The sequence below is a fragment of the Asterias amurensis genome, chromosome 18, assembly GCF_032118995.1.
Source record: "Asterias amurensis chromosome 18, ASM3211899v1".
NCBI classification, from domain to species: Eukaryota; Metazoa; Echinodermata; class Asteroidea; order Forcipulatida; family Asteriidae; genus Asterias; species Asterias amurensis.
This window is the reverse complement of record NC_092665.1, coordinates 606,413-626,053: the sequence shown is the minus strand read 5'-3', so window position 1 is coordinate 626,053 and position 19,641 is coordinate 606,413. Positions and strand designations below refer to the sequence as shown.

The 19,641-nt window shown below is 40.7% G+C and overlaps 1 protein-coding gene across 4 annotated transcripts in view; it reads left to right on the top strand.

The window, feature by feature from the left end:
* LOC139950376 (rho guanine nucleotide exchange factor 10-like) overlaps positions 1–14,715 on the top strand; it is a 69,526-nt gene extending 54,811 nt beyond the window's left edge. For all 4 annotated transcript variants that reach the window (XM_071949003.1, XM_071949004.1, XM_071949002.1 and 1 more), the window contains 13 exons: positions 27–80; positions 3,202–3,293; positions 3,442–3,617; positions 3,895–4,001; positions 4,928–5,064; positions 5,799–5,890; positions 6,175–6,299; positions 6,605–6,942; positions 7,273–7,424; positions 8,165–8,307; positions 8,657–8,831; positions 9,989–10,261; positions 10,761–14,715. In XM_071949003.1, coding sequence (XP_071805104.1) covers positions 27–80; positions 3,202–3,293; positions 3,442–3,617; positions 3,895–4,001; positions 4,928–5,064; positions 5,799–5,890; positions 6,175–6,299; positions 6,605–6,942; positions 7,273–7,424; positions 8,165–8,307; positions 8,657–8,831; positions 9,989–10,261; positions 10,761–11,155 — 2,259 coding nt within the window. In that variant the 3' untranslated portion in view covers positions 11,156–14,715. The remainder of the gene's footprint in view (positions 1–26; positions 81–3,201; positions 3,294–3,441; positions 3,618–3,894; positions 4,002–4,927; positions 5,065–5,798; positions 5,891–6,174; positions 6,300–6,604; positions 6,943–7,272; positions 7,425–8,164; positions 8,308–8,656; positions 8,832–9,988; positions 10,262–10,760) is intronic.
* Positions 14,716–19,641: the final 4,926 nt, after the last annotated feature.

Genomic DNA, 19,641 nt, shown 5'->3' with positions numbered 1-19,641 from the left:
CATGTTTTTTTTCCATTTTTAAACAGTTCAAACATGACAGAAGCCGATGGCTGATCAGACAAGATGATATGCTTCAAACTGTAAGTTATTTCACTCACTTCTACATTTTCAAGGAGGTTGGAGACACTTTCTCAAATGAAAAAAAAAATAAAAGAACACATGAAGTATCAAGGCTTATAATAGTCATTACATTACTTTTTCAAAAGACATCTTTCCGTTATAAAATTTGTGTTCAATGCTTTGCATGGTGTGGATAAATAGAAAGAAACAATCAATAAATAGTATTACGAGCCGGTACAACCATGTTTTAATCTCTTTTGAGGGAGTGTTGGCTCTGAAAAGAGCCGGTTTAGTCTCGACTTTTCAAAAGGTCTTTTGAATTTATTTACACTTTTTTTATTTGTCATTGGTAACCATTCTTAAATTGTTCTTCCATTCAATTCAATTAATCAAAACATCAGATTGTTTTCATTTTTTTTTGGGGGGGGGGGTATAATATACATGTACATAAATCTATATATTATAACTAAACTTTGACATTTTCATTTAATGATTTGACCTTTGACCCCTTTTTTCTCATCCCTCCGGCCAATGATGTTTTTATCATAGAGTGAAGTGAGTACCAGCAGATGTCCAGTGTTCAAATTGTAAAACTGAGCCATTGAGTTTTGAGTTGACTCATTTAGTTTTGAGTTGGTGGAACTATTGAACTGAGATGTTGAGTTTTCAGTAAACTTTGTGAAGGGAACAATGGCTCTGTTGTTATCCTTCGTTGTAAAAATGTTCACTAATATTGTATTGTAGAGGTAGCTTAATCAAAAACTTAGAACTCAAAGACTCAAAACTCATTGGCTCTCCCGTAGTCCAGATTTTCATATTGTATGGTCAGTGATTTTACCCACGCTAATAGAGAGTAGGCCGAATACACATGGAAAAAAAATCACCCATCATGCCAAAATAAATCACCATATGCATGTATATGCAAATTTAAAACCACATATGTCATCATGTGCACTCCATGGCAGAGTTGAAATTGTAAATTCCTCAGACAAGAACAAAAGTAGTTTTTATATGCATTTGAGTTTTCATTGGTAGAGATTCACTATCATTGAGGCCTTTGTTAGTTAAAAAAACCCTCCCTGAATGTGGAAGTTTTCCACCTATGATGTTGAATATAATTCTAAATATCTCCCTGAGCATTGTACAAAAACTCCCCGATTGCAAGATGCAAATATTGGCAGCTCTGTGACTGTAACATGGTGCAAGACAATGATGTTCCAGTTTACAAACAATGTAGATTGGCGAAAATTGAAAAAAATTGAAGTGAAACTTCATCAGTCAGATACAGAGTTCTGTGTTCCAAAAAATAGTTAAAAAAAAAAAAAAATTCCTTTTTTGCAAGTGGAGAATCATTGACCTAAATATGTATGCATGCTCCGATCCCAATCCCCCCACTATAGATATTGTCGTGTTGTGATTGTAAACTAAACTTGGCGGTATCGATGTTTTAAGAGCAAAAACACTCCCTGTGTCTTTACCATATGTTTTTCTTGTTGATCCATTTGATGTTGTTATTCATGGTGTGATCGTAGTAACTTTGTGGTGTATGTTACTAAAAATAATATCTTGGCATGGTTGGCTTGTGCATAAAGCACTTGCCTCTCACCAATGTTGCCCTGGTTCGATTCCCGACTCAGACTATAAGTGAGTAGATGTGTCAGTGGTACTTTCCTTTCCACAAGGTTTTTTTCTCTCCAGACTCTCCGGTTTTCCTCCCTCTGGAACAAGCAAACACTTTCAATCATTGGCTGTGCTCCTCAGTCACAATTTTGGTCAATGTGGCTGGCTGGCTAACACTCGTTTCAGACAGGTGCTCCAGAGTCACGCCGAACCAAATTCTGTATTAAGTAGATGAAAAGCTTGACGTCTGAAACAGTTAGGAGCGACTGGATGCGCCAAAAGTTGAAAGATTGACTGTTGCAGCCATTTGGAATGACTCTGGAGCACCTTGGTTTCAGATGTCGATCTTGTCATGAGACGAGCCAATGTAAATATTGGGCCGTGGAGTTTTGACAGCTCATACCCAGTGTCTCAAGCTAGCAAGGAGCAGGCTACACTCACCCTTCCTCTTCTAACCCTGACCCTAAATCTTTCACCAGGCATGGTTGTAATGTAATCCCCCTTTACCTGTTTACAGCTTTGAACACCTTGTGAGCGTCTGTCACCTTTGTGGTCAGGTGATGTCAATGATAATTGCCTGTACTTAACGCATGTAGCACTGTGCAACATGACAAGGAAGAGAAGATAGGTCATCAGATACAACTCTTTTGCATACAAAGTTTAAGATATCGGCATGGATGGAATGCCTTGTTAATTTGTTATCAAATACTATTTATTCAAGTATGATAGCGAGATGAAAATATTGTCGTAGTTGTCGTCAGCTACATGCACTTGAATGATTGTTTTCTATGATCTGAGCATGTTATTAATTAAATGCATCGTAAACAAAATAATCATAGACTTCAACAAGTTTTTCTCGGTAAAATTAGTTTCCCTCACCTCCCCCCTTTTCTCTGTCTCTCAAACACATGAATGAGTAATCTGCACATTAAGATTGTCTTTTGTTTTCCATTTGTTGTTCTTCCTAATTCATTAGCATAATTTATGCACGAGTAAACACTTAGTATAGCATGGTTTGAACGAGAGTGATTGTGGTTTGGCATGGTGTACAGATTATGGCCCTGATAACTGGAGATTAGAAACCAACTCCCTCACTCCCTCTCTCCCTTTTGCCCTTACCCCTAACTCCCATTAAGCCCCTATCACACTATTTAACATTGTTTTGAAAACTGAAAAGGTTGCTTTTGTACATTGCATGCATGTTCTTAGCATCTGTGAGTTTGATCAGATTGATATGAAAGACCTAACAGTAAGCTAGTATTTTGGGCCTACAATACCAAATACTATAGACCATTCCATTTAAGCCCGCACGCGCAAGTGCTGTATGCTGCCTGTGGCCTGCGTCGCCATTGCTTGGTCGCGGCAGCGCAATGTCTTGTACATGAGGGCATGGCAAAATCATTGGCTTGGAACGGTCTATAAAATCAAATGACTTTCTGAAGAGAGTTCCACATGATGTGGAATCATAAATGGTTTAATAATAGACCTAGTAATTTGTTCTCCTTGTTTTGTTTTGACTAGACCTACGACAGCCAAGGAGAGTCGATAAAATGCAAAGAGAGGCGCCTCTTCATGCTGAACGACCTTCTTGTTTGTACAACTGTTTTATCAAAGTGAGTAAACCCATTCTGTGTTGTTGTCGTTGCCGAGCGATCAAGTGATCAAATGATTTTTTATTATTAATGAACAGGCAATCCAAAAAAGTTGAAAGATTAAGAATTCATTAACACCCCCTTTTTTAAAATGGTTTGTCCCTTACAGAACCTCTTCCCCAGGTCTCTCACCTGGTTCTGATATGCCGAGGTGTAAGCACAGATGGAGCGTACCACTCGGTGAAGTGGAGATTATTGAGTCATCGGGGGATTCAGGGGCAGAAGTAGAGGTTTCCCAAGAACCTGGGAAGCTGACAATCACAACGCAGCAGGCCGAAGAACACGGTGAGAAAAGCAGTCGTGGTGTTGTCTTAAACGTCTTTTTTTTTCTTTCTTTTTTTCAGTGGATTATCTCATTTGGTACTGGCCACACCCAGCGATACTGAATCGGAATTTGAATTTTATTAAAATTGACAGTCTTCGTGATATTTTTTCACAGGACTCGGGGAAAGTACTGAGTATGAAGGAAAGTACTGAGTATGCAGTGCTAACACACCGGTGTATTGGTAAAAAAACAAAATTAATATAAGTTTTTTTTTCCTTCTTCTTTTTTTCCCTTCAGATTATACCTATGCAGGATCAGCCCGCCAGATGTACCAGGAACGCAACGACCTAATGCACGACATGGCAGTGGTCAAACAGATTGGTGCTCTGCTTACAACACTTAAGGTTGGTACACAAACAATTGTATAGACTGTATTGAATAACCCCTTTGTTGCTGTGAAAGGCGTAAGCCATCTTGTAGGGCAAACTGTATGCGTGTCTAAATGCATACATCAAAGAAGCACGCAGCGTTCCCGGTTTGATTTCTACGGCACATGCACGCGTACACACACGCACATGCACACAGACGCCATGTTGTAGGTCAGATATTTGAACGATGACATCATATTCAATACAGTCTATTAGCCCTTGGGCGCATCCAGTCCTTGCGTGTTTTTTTTTCTTGACCAGAATGCTGGGCAAGCAGATAGCAAGCACCTTTGTATACAGGTTTCCTTAGGATTGCGAGCTACAGTGATGAAGTTCGCTTATGAGGCATCCTTGGTTTTGTGCCACCACACTCGGCTACAAGTTGCTTTTTTGACTGAAACAGTCTTGCACAAGTGACGGGAAAGGAATGTTTAACCTTTTGGGGCACAAGGCAGTCATAACTTAAAAACTACAACCCCCAAATATACCGCCCTCATTTGATTATTTAGAGTGAGTGTTGAGCTTTCTTTTGGTGTGAGTTCATTAGTGGGTGCTACATGTATTAAAAATTTCGAGAAAACCGAGGTTGAACATGTTTTTTTTTTGCTTTTTCAAAAATGAATCCATGCACCAAAGGGTTAATACAACGATACATTAGGCTCCGCCCACGGCGCACGTGTGAGCAAGAACACGTGAGCCTCTTTAATGCCATTTTGCAAAACTCTGCGGCGTGCGCATAGCATATCGGACTTTATAGTGTCAGACTTTTGGTTGTGCAATAGGTTGTGATTGGTCAATACGCATTGGGGCGGAGCTTAGTGGATTGGTCTATTGTGAAGCAAGCTGATCAACTTATCATTAATTTAATATTCTGATGTTATTTGTCATCCTTGTTTGTTCAGGGGCCATACAACACGCTGACTAAAAATGACATTGAAGACTGGTCCGATATCATCCAGAAGCTTATAAATAAGAAGAGTCAGGATATCAGACAAGCTGATGTCAGTAAAATACAGCTCTCACTACCAGCTGTTGCAATGTATGTCTTATGTTTTGCTTTAAAGACACTGGACACTATTGGTAATTGTCAAAGGCCAGTCTTCTCACTTGGTGTATCTCAACATATGAATAAAATAACAAACCTGTGAAATCTTGAACTCAATTGGTCGTCTGAGTTGGGAGATACTATGAAAAAAAAAAACCCTTGTCACACGAAGTTGTGTGCTTTCAGATGCTTGATTTCGAGGCCCTCAAATTCTAAATCTGAGGTCTCGAAACCAAATTCGTGGAAAATTACTTCTTTCTCGAAAACTACATCACTTCAGAGGGAACTGTTTCTCACAATGTTTTATTCTATCAACCTCTCTCCATTACTCATCACCAAGTAAGGTTTTATGCCAATTATTTTGACTAATTACCAATAGTGTCCACTGCCTTTAAATGTTTTTAAAGAAGGGGCTCTAAGTCAAATTCAGTATTTATGATGCACTCAATTTTCAATGGCCTGTCTTTTCCGAGTGGTCTAGTTCACTGGACCCAAGCTCTGATGTTGTCAGCAGTAGAGTGTGGGATCAAATCTTGGTCATGACACTCTGCCCTTGAGCAATCACTTCATCACTTTTAAGTTGGCGTTTGGGTCTGCTGCTAAGCCTATGCCTGGAGTTGGGGTCGACGTTATCTTTAGCAAATTTCACTTTTGCCGCACATTGTGTGTATTGATGTTTCTTGGTCAGATAGTAACCAAATCGTTATCAATTTATCCTAACTGAACAGGGAGAAGCGTGTAACGTTAGTGTTTGATGCTGTCAGCTCTAAGACTAAACTGGACTGGATAACGGCATTGGAAACAGCCAAACTTGCCTTGAGTAAGTCAACAGCTTGTGCACATCGATTTAAACTTTATTACTCTTTAAAGGATTTTTGGTATATTTTGTATAACACAAAACACAATGTCCACAGATTTGCATTGAACTTACAAGGTTTGAAGATAGTGATGGTAGAAAGCTTCCGCCCTTAAAATATTACCTGCTGAGGTGCTGAGTCTTTGAGAAATGAGTAAAACAATGTCACAAAAATAATAATTGCTCAGGAGAGAAAAATTATTTTAAGCAATGTTGTAGCAAATGTTTGTTTGTTTATTTGTTTACAGAACCTCACAACAACCCGGGTTGGTACGCTCCGGAGGAGAGTGATAGCGCTCACTCTGAGATGAATTATGGCGTGCCGCTTCTCATGACAGCCCTACCAGTATTCACTACCAGGCATTCAGCAAAGGTAAGGCGTGACACCTTTTCTTCCATGGTAAAAAAGAGCCTCCTGGTATCTCACCTGGCGTCTTGAAACCAGGTGAGCAACTGGGTGTACTGGCCCAGCTTCAAGATGTTCCCTTTTGGTCCATTGTTGTCCAGTCCATAACTATGGCTCCCCTCCTGGAACCAAACAATAGACACAACTTTCGGGTGTAAAAAGCGCATTATAAAAACGATTATTATTGTTATTAGATTTTCAGAAAGGAAGCCTGGGACCATTTTCATGTAACAGCGCCCTCTATCAATATCTCTTGTTGATCTCGCCGACAGGTGCAGTGTGCCACACTCTGCCCATTAGAGCCCTCCTTCTCCAGAAGTAGGCGGAAACGAACGATTGAGAGCGAGGCGACCAAAAACTGTCTGTGGGTCGTCAGCTCCGACAACAAGAAATCTTACGTCAGCATTGTGGGCTTCCAACCTCCATCCCCAAAGATACTGGAGACATTCGAGCTCGGGGAGTTGAGGATACTGTGCTCTGAGTGTGTGCCAGGGATCAGGAGATCGCTCGGGGTCAATGGAACCTCGGGGAAGAGTTTCAAGGACAGCGTCAGACGGAGCGAGTTTTTTTTCTTGAAGACAACGGTGTGGCTCGGCACAGAGAGTGGGAGGTGAGTCTGTCTTGGACCCAATATCATTGCTTAGAGTTCTTTTATATTCAAGTGGTGAGGTTGTTGAACAGATGTACATGTAAAGCACCAGACTTAATCTTTCAGATCAGTGGAGTGTGGGTTTGAATCTTGGTCTTGTCACTTTGCTTTTTCACTTTTTCTCTCAAAATCTTGACGACTAACGGAAGCTTAAACTTCTACAGGTGAATTATATTTCATACATCGACTTCAATCGCAATGAGTGGGAATTCATGTCATGGCCATAAACTTGATCTACAAAAGGTATCAAAACCCTTCAATCTCTTTTTTTCTGTTTGTATTCCTTTTTAGGATCAGCATTTATGAAGCTAGTCAGATGGACAAAACGCAGTGTCTCGTCAGCTTCAAAGTTCCCAAAGCCGTCACCTCCATGAAATATCTCAACAATCGGATGTTCCTGGCTCAGAAAGATGGCACAGTCCTCATCTATGTCCGAACAGAAGGTGAATATGAAGCTTCTCATTTAAAAATTTGATCTTTCTTTTAATAACAATAATATAGTCATTTCCTTTTAAAGGTACATGTTGCCTTGGATTGGGATAGTTTGTCTTACAAAAAATGTTTTTAACCATTTGTTATGAAATGCATATGGTTAGAAAGATGTTTTAAAAGTAGAGTATAATGATCCGTATAAAAATGCCTTGACTGTTTTTCTCATTTGAAAATAAGATCTTTTAATAACAATAATATAGTCATTTCCTTTTAAAGGTACACGTTGCCTTGGATTGGGATAGTTTGTCTTAGAAAAAATGTTTTTAACCGTTTGTTATGCAATGCATATGGTTAGAAAGATGTTTTAAAAGTTGAATATACTGATCCGCACAAAAATGCCTTGACTGTTTTTCTTATACGTTGTGAACTATAAACACTACAAAATGGCCGACTTGTATATTCACCCAGACATTCCATTGTGTAGTGTGCACAGGCATGCATCTACCATGCTACACTTCCGCTTTCTCCCTTACAAAGAGGGACAGAAGTTACCGGAACTCATGCTCGTAATTTCCATTTTTCTGGGGTTATTGTTTATTCTGTGATTCCAAATCTTTGTCCTTTTGTTATACAAATGTGGCCTTGTGAAATCGGCCACCCTTTTAGGATATATTAAACCTTTACATCATTTGAGGAAAATCTTTTTGTCTGTAAAGATTCAAACAATTTTTGTCAAACTTTTCTCATTCAGAGGGGGAGTGGAAGGTGAAAGAGCCGCGCATATCAGAGTTGGGTTCAAATCCAGTCACGTCCCTCCTTCCAGTCAAGCAGAACATGTGGTGTGGATGTGGAAATCAGATACACGTCGTCGACACAGAGAGTGAATTCAGACAGGTATGAGAGAACCCCCTCCCCATTCCCCTCTCCCCCTCCCTCAATAAGTTTGCATCTAGGATTTGTGTTTTACCCATACACTGATGTGTGTAATGCACTGTTAAGTACAAACAGTAGCTAAGCATAACAAAGTTATGCTTACCAGAATAATTATACCAGCAAAACTAGCCTGTCACATGTACAAATTGCGACTGGTATCCTGCTCATTTCCACTTTTCAGCGTAAGCAGACTATTCTTAAGCAATGTTTTCAGCTAAAGCATGAATATGGGCACAGGTCAGGTTTCTGCCTGCAAAAGGAAAGAGTTTTAAAAGTGATTGACACGTGAAATTCTTGTTTCCTCCTTAAGACGGAGTTTGAGGTCCATCAGGACTCAACCCAGAGTGTCCAGAGTATGGTGGTGGCCGGCGTGGGGGTGTGGGTTTCCTTCCAGACGTTGGATATTATCAGATTATTCCACACAGAGACGTTGCAAAACCTACAGGAAATCAGCTTGGCTAGCCCGATCGGGAGGATGGTTGCAGGTAGGTTGGGAAGCCGGAAGGGTGGGGGTGGGGTAGGGGGAAGGGTGGGGTAGGGGGAAGGGTGGGGGGTGGGGTAGGGGAAGGGTGGGGATGGGGTAGGGGAAGGGTGGGGATGGGGTAGGGGAAGGGTGGGGGGTGGGGTAGGGGAAGGGTGGGGATGGGGTAGGGGAAGGGTGGGGATGGGGTAGGGGAAGGGTGGGGGTGGGGTAGGGGGAAGGGTGGGGATGGGGTAGGGGAAGGGTGGGGGTGGGGTAGGGGGAGGGGTGGGGGTGGGGTAGGGGGAAGGGTGGGGGGTGGGGTAGGGGAAGGGTGGGGATGGGGTAGGGGAAGGGTGGGGATGGGGTAGGGGAAGGGTGGGGGGTGGGGTAGGGGAAGGGTGGGGATGGGGTAGGGGAAGGGTGGGGATGGGGTAGGGGAAGGGTGGGGGTGGGGTAGGGGGAAGGGTGGGGATGGGGTAGGGGAAGGGTGGGGGTGGGGTAGGGGGAGGGGTGGGGGTGGGGTAGGGGGAAGGGTGGGGATGGGGTAGGGGAAGGGTGGGGGTGGGGTAGGGGGAAGGGTGGGGATGGGGTAGGGGAAGGGTGGGGATGGGGTAGGGGAAGGGTGGGGATGGGGTAGGGGGAAGGGTGGGGATAGGGTAGGGGGAAGGGTGGGGATGGGGTAGGGGAAGGGTGGGGGTGGGGTAGGGGAAGGGTGAGGGGCTGGAAGTGGGGAAGGGGTTACACTAGGATATGTGAGGGTGAAAGCAAAAGGGAGTGGCGCTTCAGCCCTCAAACATATTCAGCCACAAGACTTGTTTTCAACCTGTCAACAGTCACCATTAAGTAAGCATCTACTCATGTGTTAAGATTAACCATATTTGCCTTACTACAAGAAAATCCATAGATTAGCAAAAAGTTAAAGTCTTTCTTTGTACTCTCTCTACTTGACTGCACTTTGGCGACCCCAACCAGAAACATGTTTGAGCTTTGGTCATTGGTTGAGCGTTTTCGCATGTTCAGTTAAACCGCGGACGAGGCTGTTCAGACCAATTGGTAACCAACTTGTTGACTCGGTTGGGCTTGGTTGGGGTCGCCAAAATGCACTCCTTATGTTCAAAGCTCAACATTTCCTTCTGATTAATACATCATGTGTGTGTGGTTTGTTTTTCATCCTGGAAGGCCTGGGCGTCAAATCTCAAGCGATCTTCCACAACATTCACTCCGTCCATGTGACTAACCTGCTGGCGTGCTACGGCTCCCTGTGGGTCGGCACCAACCTCGGCATATTAGTCAACTTCCCGCTGCCTCGGCTAGAGGGAGTTCCCCTGGTAAACGGCCCAGCCATGGTGGCGTACCACACCCACGGGGGACCGGTGCGATTCATGCTGGCCCTTGAGATCAACCGGCAGAGCGATCGGATTCATTACTCATCCAAGGAGGACAGTAACGATGGTAAATTATTTGTTTTTGTGATTGAGGCTTAGCCTGACACTATTTGTAATTACTCAAAATAATCGTTAGCATAAAAACTTACTTGGTAACAAGGGGATGCGACTTTTTGTTTCAGATATCAATATAAACCACAACAAAGGAAACTGACTGGGTAATATTTACCCACTCAGTTTCCCTTGTGGTTTATACCGATAAAACAATCCTTGCTTTACTTTACCAGTAGAGGGCGCTATATACATAAACTGTTATAAAAACTAATAGAATGGTATTGCAAGGCTATGGATACAGATATGGATACAAAGACGTCAACGTACAGGAAAATACTGTAGAATAAAGCGCTTTGAGTGTCACTGCGAGATGGATATGCTCACTAAGAAGCCGCTATTAATATTTGTAAGTCAAGGTTGCCCATGTAGGAGAAACTCATACAATGATTGTCGTTAAAATCATCCTCTGGTAATAGTGATTGTAATTGTATTCCTTTTTATTTTTTCCCCAGCGTCTACACCAACACCGACCCCAACGCCACATTCCACACCGGACGATGCGCCACGCACTCCGCCCCGTACCAAAGCAAGCACCCACACCGCAAACCTTGTCACCTCTGCCATGTCACCAATGACGGAGTACTTCTCGTTGGCATTCGACGAAGCCGAAGACGACAAACCCAGTACTGCGGACAGCGGTGCCGGCAGCAGCAACCTCTCTGAGGACAGCGGGAGGTGTGACATCGTGTCAAAGGTCAAAGGTCATATGGACCAAGTGTCAGCGAGTATCACAAGCACAACAAGCCTTGTGCTGTGTGGAGGCGAGGGACATAACTACCTTATGCAGGAGGGGTCAGAGGGCAAAGGTCGCGAGGCAGAGCTCCTGATCTGGCAAGTGTCAATGTAGACATGGATGCATGTGAATCTAAGCATCTTTGTGGAAACGGTGTCAATGGATAACTGATGAGAAGGCATTGTAAAAAGGAAGCATCATTGATGTGTGTGAAAATTGAGCATCACAGTTTTATGACAGTACTTGCAACGAATGAAAAAAACGTATAAATTGCAATGTGTAATAATGTAAATTATATTTCTTTGAAGAGAAAAAAACAGCTGATTTTTAGGTGGAATATATCAAGTTTGTAGTATAAATAAACCTTCTCACCCAAGCTTGCCCTCTGTATACATGGATTTCTTACGACATCTTTTCAGCATAAAGTTTTGCAAAGAGTATAAATGGCTGTAAATGTTAGCTGAAAGATGTCTGTTTTTTTAAAGGTTATTTTAAAATGATGAGTGTATTATAGCGGGGAAATGTTTGTCTGTGATACTTTTTAACGTTTGATGAAGTCAAGGCTTCAGATTTTTTAGCAATGACAACAAACTTTGGCAAAATGTAGAGTTGGTTTACCACCATTGTAGTTACACACCGCCCTCTAGGGTTAAAAGTTGTCCATGGTGGCTATTAAAACCCTCATATTATTGGTGTGTTTTTAGGGGGCAAACAACCCGTACCTCAATATGCCACGACAGTAGCATTTTGAGTCACACACTGTGTCACAATTGTGGCTTTTTGAGGCATACACATGCTTAGCTAAAGAGTTTAGTCCTAGCTGTTAGTGCTAGCCGTAAGTGCTTCAATGAGAGTGGTGAACTGGAGAAGCAATGGGAGACTTTTGGGACCAAGGTTGAGAACCTTATCTCTTCCAACAGTGGCTCGAATTCCATTGCAATGGGAGACTTTGAAGCCCTAGGTGGCAGCAGACTTACCAGGTAAAATCCATTGTAATGTGCGCACACTCAGAACTACGTAAACAATGGAAATTTACCTGGTAAGTCTGCCGCCACCTAGGGTTTCAAAGTCTCCCATTGCAATGGAATTCGAGCCACTGTTGGAAGAGATAAGGTTCTCAACCTTGGTCAGTTTCTGCTGTGGCAATCTGTGGCACTGATCGACTATACATACAGATTCAATGACAGTGACATGGACACCGTTGTGTTCATAGCACATGGGATATATTAAAGCTTCTTGGAGTTTGAACCTATGTTGTTTTTCTTTTAATGTAATTTTTGTTTTTATGTACTTCGGTGTCTAAACTTTGAAACAAACCAAAAAATTCTGCAGTACTTCGGAAGTGTTAAACAGTTCTATTGGTTACTTGCTTGTAGAAAAGATAACGTTAAGGAACTTGACTATAGTAGGCTACACTTGTATTCCACGGCAACTTATGATCAGACTCCTTATTCCACTCTTCTGGAGGGTTATCATCATTAAGATTTATGTTGGCTTTATTTTTCGGAAACTTAATGTTTTGTTTTGGCCCTTGGGCAACAGCAGTGAGAAATTACCTCTTTGACAAAAACTATGTTACTTCAGAGGAAGCGATTCTCACAATGTGTTATACTATCAACAGCTCTCCATTGCTTGTTACCAAGTAAAGTTGTTATGCTCACAATTATTTTGAGTAGCTACCAATAGTGTCCGGTGCCTTTAAACTCATTTTGTGTTTGGAGAAACATTGTGACAGTTGCTCTCATTGAGTCATACTTCCTTTAGATGGATCACTACTTCGGAAACTTGTGTTATCTTCTACTCATGTTTTACTTTACAAACAAGCAGACATACCAACCAAGATGAAATAGTTTGGGGGATCGGAGCGACATATTTGGAGTCCGGTAACATACAAAGAGGATATGAAAACCCTTTTTTCTTCTTCTGTCTTAAAAAAATGTGAAATGTTTCTGTGTAAAAGATTAATATGGTAGTCCTTCTGGATTGCTGATGTACGCTTCCTCGTTTGTTTAAAATAACCACAAGATCATGAGGATTATTAGGGTGATTCAAAGCTTCCAAACTCTCCCTGATTCTGCAGAAAGTTCCGTTCTAATGAAAACATTTGAGTGACAATTTATTATTGGAGTTAAACAACTAGTTCTTGGGGTGTGTTTCAGAGCTGCCAATTCTACCTGATTCTGAAGAGAATTTCCTGAAAATACTAAAAACTAAACCAATCTTTCTATAATCTTGCGAACAAATTTTAAAAACTACCTGATTGTGGAACCTTTTCCCTATTATGGTGAATTTAATTCTAAGTATTTCTCCATGATTCTTCTAAACCTCTTTGATTGCCAGATGCAAATGTTGATAGCCCTGGGTTTTTTTTTTTAGATGCTCAAGGTTGTTTTCAAAGTAGTGTTTATTTAATTTGTTGACTGAAATACATATTAGTGCTTCAATAACTGTTTTATTTTATTTTATTTTATTTTTATCTGAATATTTGTCAACACTTACGAGAACGGTTGATAGCAGTAACAATATTAATGGCTCTTTTGTAGTGCAATCCCAAAGAAATGAGCATTGCGCTTTAAACCATTTTTACCCCTGGTCACTGGGGCCCTTCATTTCCTTCCTTAAACAATCTTAGCTCCAATGGGAGTATACGGCATGTGCTGCCAAGTTTGTATTTCACAAAGATCAAACAACCACAAGAAACAACTCTGCCTTACAGGTACCCATTTACAGTTTTGCGAGGCCGTCTTAAAAATGTTGATTAAAAGTTTCTTCTACTTAGCAAATATGTGTGGGGACCATTTTCACACAAATCGATTTCTGTAAATACTAAGCTGCTAAGTGGACGGTTAAAATCTAGCTTAGCAGAATAAGTGTTACCAGTCAAAATATCATGCATTACACACTGGTTTGATGAATGGTCCCCACACAACTTCACAAAACATAAAAAACTTATCGCTACGTTTGAGTGAGGCATTTTTAGTTTCGAATTTAACAAAGTCTTTTTCGAAAAGAAGTTTATAAAATTTCCTCATCGAATTATCTCACATAATTTTTTTTAATGAACCACCTGTTTAATCTATTCAGTTCTATTTTTGTAGAAATTACTGAAGACTTTTTTTATTGTAAAATGATTCATTTAATTCCGTCGTGTTTGATTTTATTATTTTCATACTCGGACCATTTGGTGCAAATAAACAAGTAAATAGAGAACAACGTGAGATTGGTATAAACGACCAAAAACAAAACTGTAATAATTTCTTTTGTACAACGAATGTATTTAACAATTTTATGACAACAGTATTGTAAATTTTCCTTTGTATAGATACTATCTCAAGTCATACAGATATTGATAAATAAATAAATTGCAAGTGATGGATTATTAATGTATAACGTTGGGCCTTGTCACACATGGCAATTCAAAGAGACAATTTGTGGGGGCAACTAACTTCTCTGCCGGAACATTTCGGCAGCACAATCGACATTCTTGTTGCTGTAAATCACTATCCCCAGGAAAATAATGAAAACAACTAAAACGTGAATGAATTGGGGATTGACTGGAACTGGTTGCCTGTAAATTGCATTGTGTGACATGGCCTTTGGAGGGTGCAAACCAAACCTATTTAGTTTAAAACAAAAATCAAAATTAATAAAATTGCGCACTTTACTCAGAGAAAGATATTGTTTGTTTGTGTTTTTGGTGGTCATTCACAGCTCTTTTTTTAATTGTATATATCAAAATTGATCTCTTTTAGTGTCAGGCGATGTGTTTGAATGTTCAGAAGTCAGTTGTTGAAAGTTGTAGCATGCTGTAAGCCATTTGCGAGTTGGATTTTAATGTCTAATACAATGACATGAGCTGTATGTTATGTATCGTGATTCAACTGGGCATGCTCAGTTAATATTATGACAGTAATGTGAGGGTCTTTTCCAGTCATGATAGGTGTAACTGACAGTTCATGTTATCACAACAATCAATAAGAAAGACCACTCCATATGTTCCTATGCATAAGCCAATTAGCACGGATGGCCATTTAATTAAGTTGAAACAAAAACAAGACATTAGACTCTGTCATGTTAGAAATCGAGAGAGCGATTTTCATGCTCGGCATGATGAATAAAGATTTGAATTGAATTGAATAGAATTGAATTAGGTCGATGGTTAAATGACATGATCCATTTTATGTTTAAGTTAAGCGATAACAGCTTGGGGAGCTGGTATCCACTGTATGGTAGTTACCATTTACGGAGTGTTGGTGGCTGACTGCCCCAAAAAAATATGAAACCGGGATTCCGCCGGGCAAATGTTTGGGTAAATTAAGTTTTTTGTTTTCAATTTCAAAGTTTTAAAGGCATACTTTGTATGGATGTGAATAAACTTGTTATAATTATCCCAGAAAAAACATATTATATCAGAAGTTATATTTCAGAAAAACATCTTCATCTAGTTAAAAAGTTAAAACAAATGTTTTGAATTTGTTATTATGATTACCACTTATGTACCTTTTCTTGGTTCAAAGACAGTTCAAAGACAGTAAGCTTTTTAATACCAGTAGAAGCAAAACATGGAATTTTGAAGAATACTTTTTACTCTTGTCACAAGCTCCAACATTATGAAATCTTGACTCCAGAAATTAATTTCAAATTTAATACAGTTCCTTGTCTTTATCAAGGATATGTCTTCAATACTTGCACCCAAGCCAATTTTCTGCAGCCCCCGGACTCGAATGAACTTGATGTTTGTGTTCTATTCAAGGTTTAAAAATTATGTTTTTTAATGATTTTGTATTAAGTAATTTTAATGAAGAATCTAACGAGGCATGCACAGAGACCTCGAAGGTAAATTACTTTGGTTTTGGCTCTGATCCAATTTTCCGTTGCATAATAAACTTTAAGAATAGTGACGTATGTAAATCGGCGCCATTGCTTCTTAAGGTCAAATGACCTTTCTTCATTATGCCATTGTTCTTGCTCTATGATTATGCCAAGGGCTTTTTCATAATTTTGTGGAAAGGGTTTCGTTTGGGATGGGTGGGGGTGGGGTGATACGAAATTGTTTTGTTTTTAACAGCTATGAAGCTTCCCTCAAATTAGTCTTTCGTCAAGGCTAACTTTAGCATTGTGGGTTGATATTAGTTAGAGGTAATACTAATAACAGGAATAGTGGCTTGTATCTGTCGACCAGTGTTGCCCAAGGCGCATCCAACATTCAATGCTTCCCTGTATTACGTATTGTGTGGAACTTAAAGTATGCGACCAATGGGAGAATTTTGAGACGCTGGCGGCAGCAGACATAACGGTACTTTTTTGCGGCTCTGAGCGAGCGCGCGCAGGTCTGATACACTGTGGAAAAGGAATCGTCTAAAAGTCTCCAATTCCTTTTACATGGCACCATGAAATGGTTTACAATGTGCATTATGCAGCCAATCAAACCGGGAACAACAGGGCGAATCTTCTCTTGTCAATAAGTGCACTGGGTTCTTTTTATTGCGTCACACAACACACGGGACCAATTGTTTTGTTAGACTTATTATTGTAAGGGGAAGCATTATTTGCGGAATATTTGTGTATTTATTAGAGAGATTTTTAGAGAAGCTTTCCTCGATAGCAATTTTTCAGTAAGAATCTTATATTTCAATCATCACTTTTTGCTCTCAAAATATGACTCATAATCAGACCTTGTAAAACATTTTTCTTTTCCTGAAAAAAACAAAATTAATTCCCCTCCTTAAAATCACGGTTCGTTTATTAAATTCGTCTTCAGTCATCCAAGAATATCAGTTTAATATACTAAGACACTTCCTGGTTTGTGATGGTTCTAAAAATGAAGTTCTAACTTGTTTGGAAATGAACTGTACTTCCCCCTTTCAAATCTACGTTTGATGTAAAATAATTAATTTTTTAATGAACCACATTTCCCTCGTGAAGAAAAAAAAATCTCCGCATCCTTTCTGGCGCAGCTGCAACTATGCGAGATCCCTGGCTATACGGCAGTGACGTCATGAGTGGCGGCCTCAACCCCCCCCCCCCCCCCAAAAAAAAAAAGAAGAAGAAGAAGAAGAAGAAAAAGAAGAAGAAGAAGATATTGACAAAGTTCGCTCTACAGCTCAGTTAGTGGGGCATAGGCTTTTTAACCTGGAGGTTACAGGTTCTATCCCACTCTGGTCACTTTCTCTTCGCTCTTGTCTCCCCAAAATGAGTATATCGCACCTGCCACGCTGAGCAAGTGTCTTGCTCAGGGACTCAAGCGTCATGACCGGGACTCGAAGCCACACTCCGCTGAACAGGAACACCAGAGCTTGAGTCTGGTGCTCTTATCTGCTCAGCCACGACACCCTTATTACATCTAACTTCTAACCTCTTCTCAACATGTTATCAATATCGGAAGTGTCTTTCATCTTATCTAACAGGAATTTATTGTCACTTTAAGATCAAATCCTGATGGGGGGGGGGGGGGTGACCCCCATCATCCATCTGTACTCTCTTTTCTTTTCTCTAGAATTAAAGGGGATCCGGGCCTGTCTTTCCTGTGAGGAAACACTGGCCAAGGCCTGGGAAATGTGATATTGGTTGTTTAAATCGTGTCTATCAACGCGAGTAAAGAACTGCTTTCCTGAAACAATCAAATGTCATCTTTTATAAACGGACTTATTTCCACCAGTGATAAAACAAAATAAAACCACAGGGGTTATTTCTCCCCCACTCTGTTTCAGCATAGTTTTCCCAGAGAGGGTTGATCTGTGTTGCAACGCAGTTTGTGCTATGGTTACACCTTTATGTACCAGAATCCCTACTTCGACACCCCTATGTTCCGACACCCCTTGTGTGTTTTCTGAATCTTAACCCTGAATCCTAAAGACAATACCTAACCCTTGCGTGTAAATCATATTATGTTTCAGGGGCGTTGGAACAGTCACCGTTATAATAAGGGATAGCTACACGCCTCCCGTATAGTAGTACTACAATAAAAGCCAGGGAGTGCTAGGTCTGTACCATTGAGAAATGAGTCTTTTCTCTATGGTATGCACCAACTTCTAAAGTTGGGCTCGTAAATGAGCTATGCTTTAGGGCTTTGTAAAACTGGCTGGAATTATCCCACTTGTTTTTTACGAGGGCACTCATTTATTTCAACTATTATGTCGTCAAATATTTGATGGGGTTCTTCCTCAGAAGGGAAACCTTGTTTAATAGTTTGACATTGTTAAGGAGGGAACAATTATTGGACTTCCCATGTGTGGATGGGAAGGGAAGGCTTAATGTCACAAGACCTAGCAAGCACACAGCACAGTAACATTATTGAGTATGAAGTGTTAAAAAATTGTGGGAAACTTTTGAAAACATCAGGTGGAAGTGAATAATAATAAGGCCTATACCGCTCAGATACTATTAAATGCTACTTGTCGTTTCTCTGCTTTTATATAAAATATTCCCCATTCTTCTTGTTCTTATTCTATTAGGTTGTCACTGATGTGTCTCCTGTGTCAATCAATTGGCCACCCCAAGCGTTCAACAAAAATATTAACTTGACAGAGACAAATAGACCCCCTTGCATGTTGCGTCACACGTTCAAAAGCACCCTCAATGGGGTCAAATAGCCCCCTCACTGGGCTCAAATGAGGCAAATGATTGGACGATAGCTGGTCTTGTGCGTAAAACGCGTCCTGTAGCGTTTCGCGTTATGCAAGGGTCTAAACCATTGATCTCAATGGTCTAAATACACCTCGAAGGGATACACTTTTGACTATCAGATCATCTACAGAGGGCGTCATCATTTCATGACACATTACATTCTTCATCACTCTGAGATCTGAACAGTCTTCCAATGTAAGTTTTCTTGTAACATGAGCTTAATAATGCTTCTAGCCGCCCAGTTTCCGGAGCTCGACTCTTTGCCTTGTTATCAACGTCTTGGCATTGAGTCCCCGCTTTACATTAGTCGATGCCTCGGCAACGCCTAGCGATGCACAAAGTTGCTAAGCAACGGCTCACAATACCACATGCTCTCTGGAGGACATTGGTAATAAGTCCGGGCTATGTTGTGATCTTTGGCTTGATTGAGGTGAGATCCATTCCTTCCTCCGCTCTTCCTCCCCCTGGAGATAGAAAACCACACCCGACTCGCTTCCTGACAAACAGTCTAGCCTTTTCCCCATTTTGTCTTAGAGTAAACCACAACCTTTGTTGTCAATGTTTCTAAACAGTTTAGCTACCCCTGGGGCATAGTGTGTCTGCTACGCTGCCAACTCTCCCTGAAAATAAACAAAAAAATAAGGATAAGTTAATACATTTTCACCCACTGAAGCCCACCCCTACCGTTGTTAACCAAACAACTCATTGGCAAACTCGCGAAAATCATGATGTCCCAAAAAGAAAGTTCTATAAAATGTAAGAAATCTGAATTCGCTTCCACAAAAATGTAAGCACATGAATACAAAAATTGTACACTTGAAGCACCGATCCACCGATGACATCAGCAGGTCATGACTCCAATCCCATGGCCACTTTAATTAACACACATATGCTAGTCATTCCGCCCTCAATCTTTGCAGGAACCAGTCTATTGTGCGGTCATTTCGGTAAATATCCTGTTGAATCAGGCATAA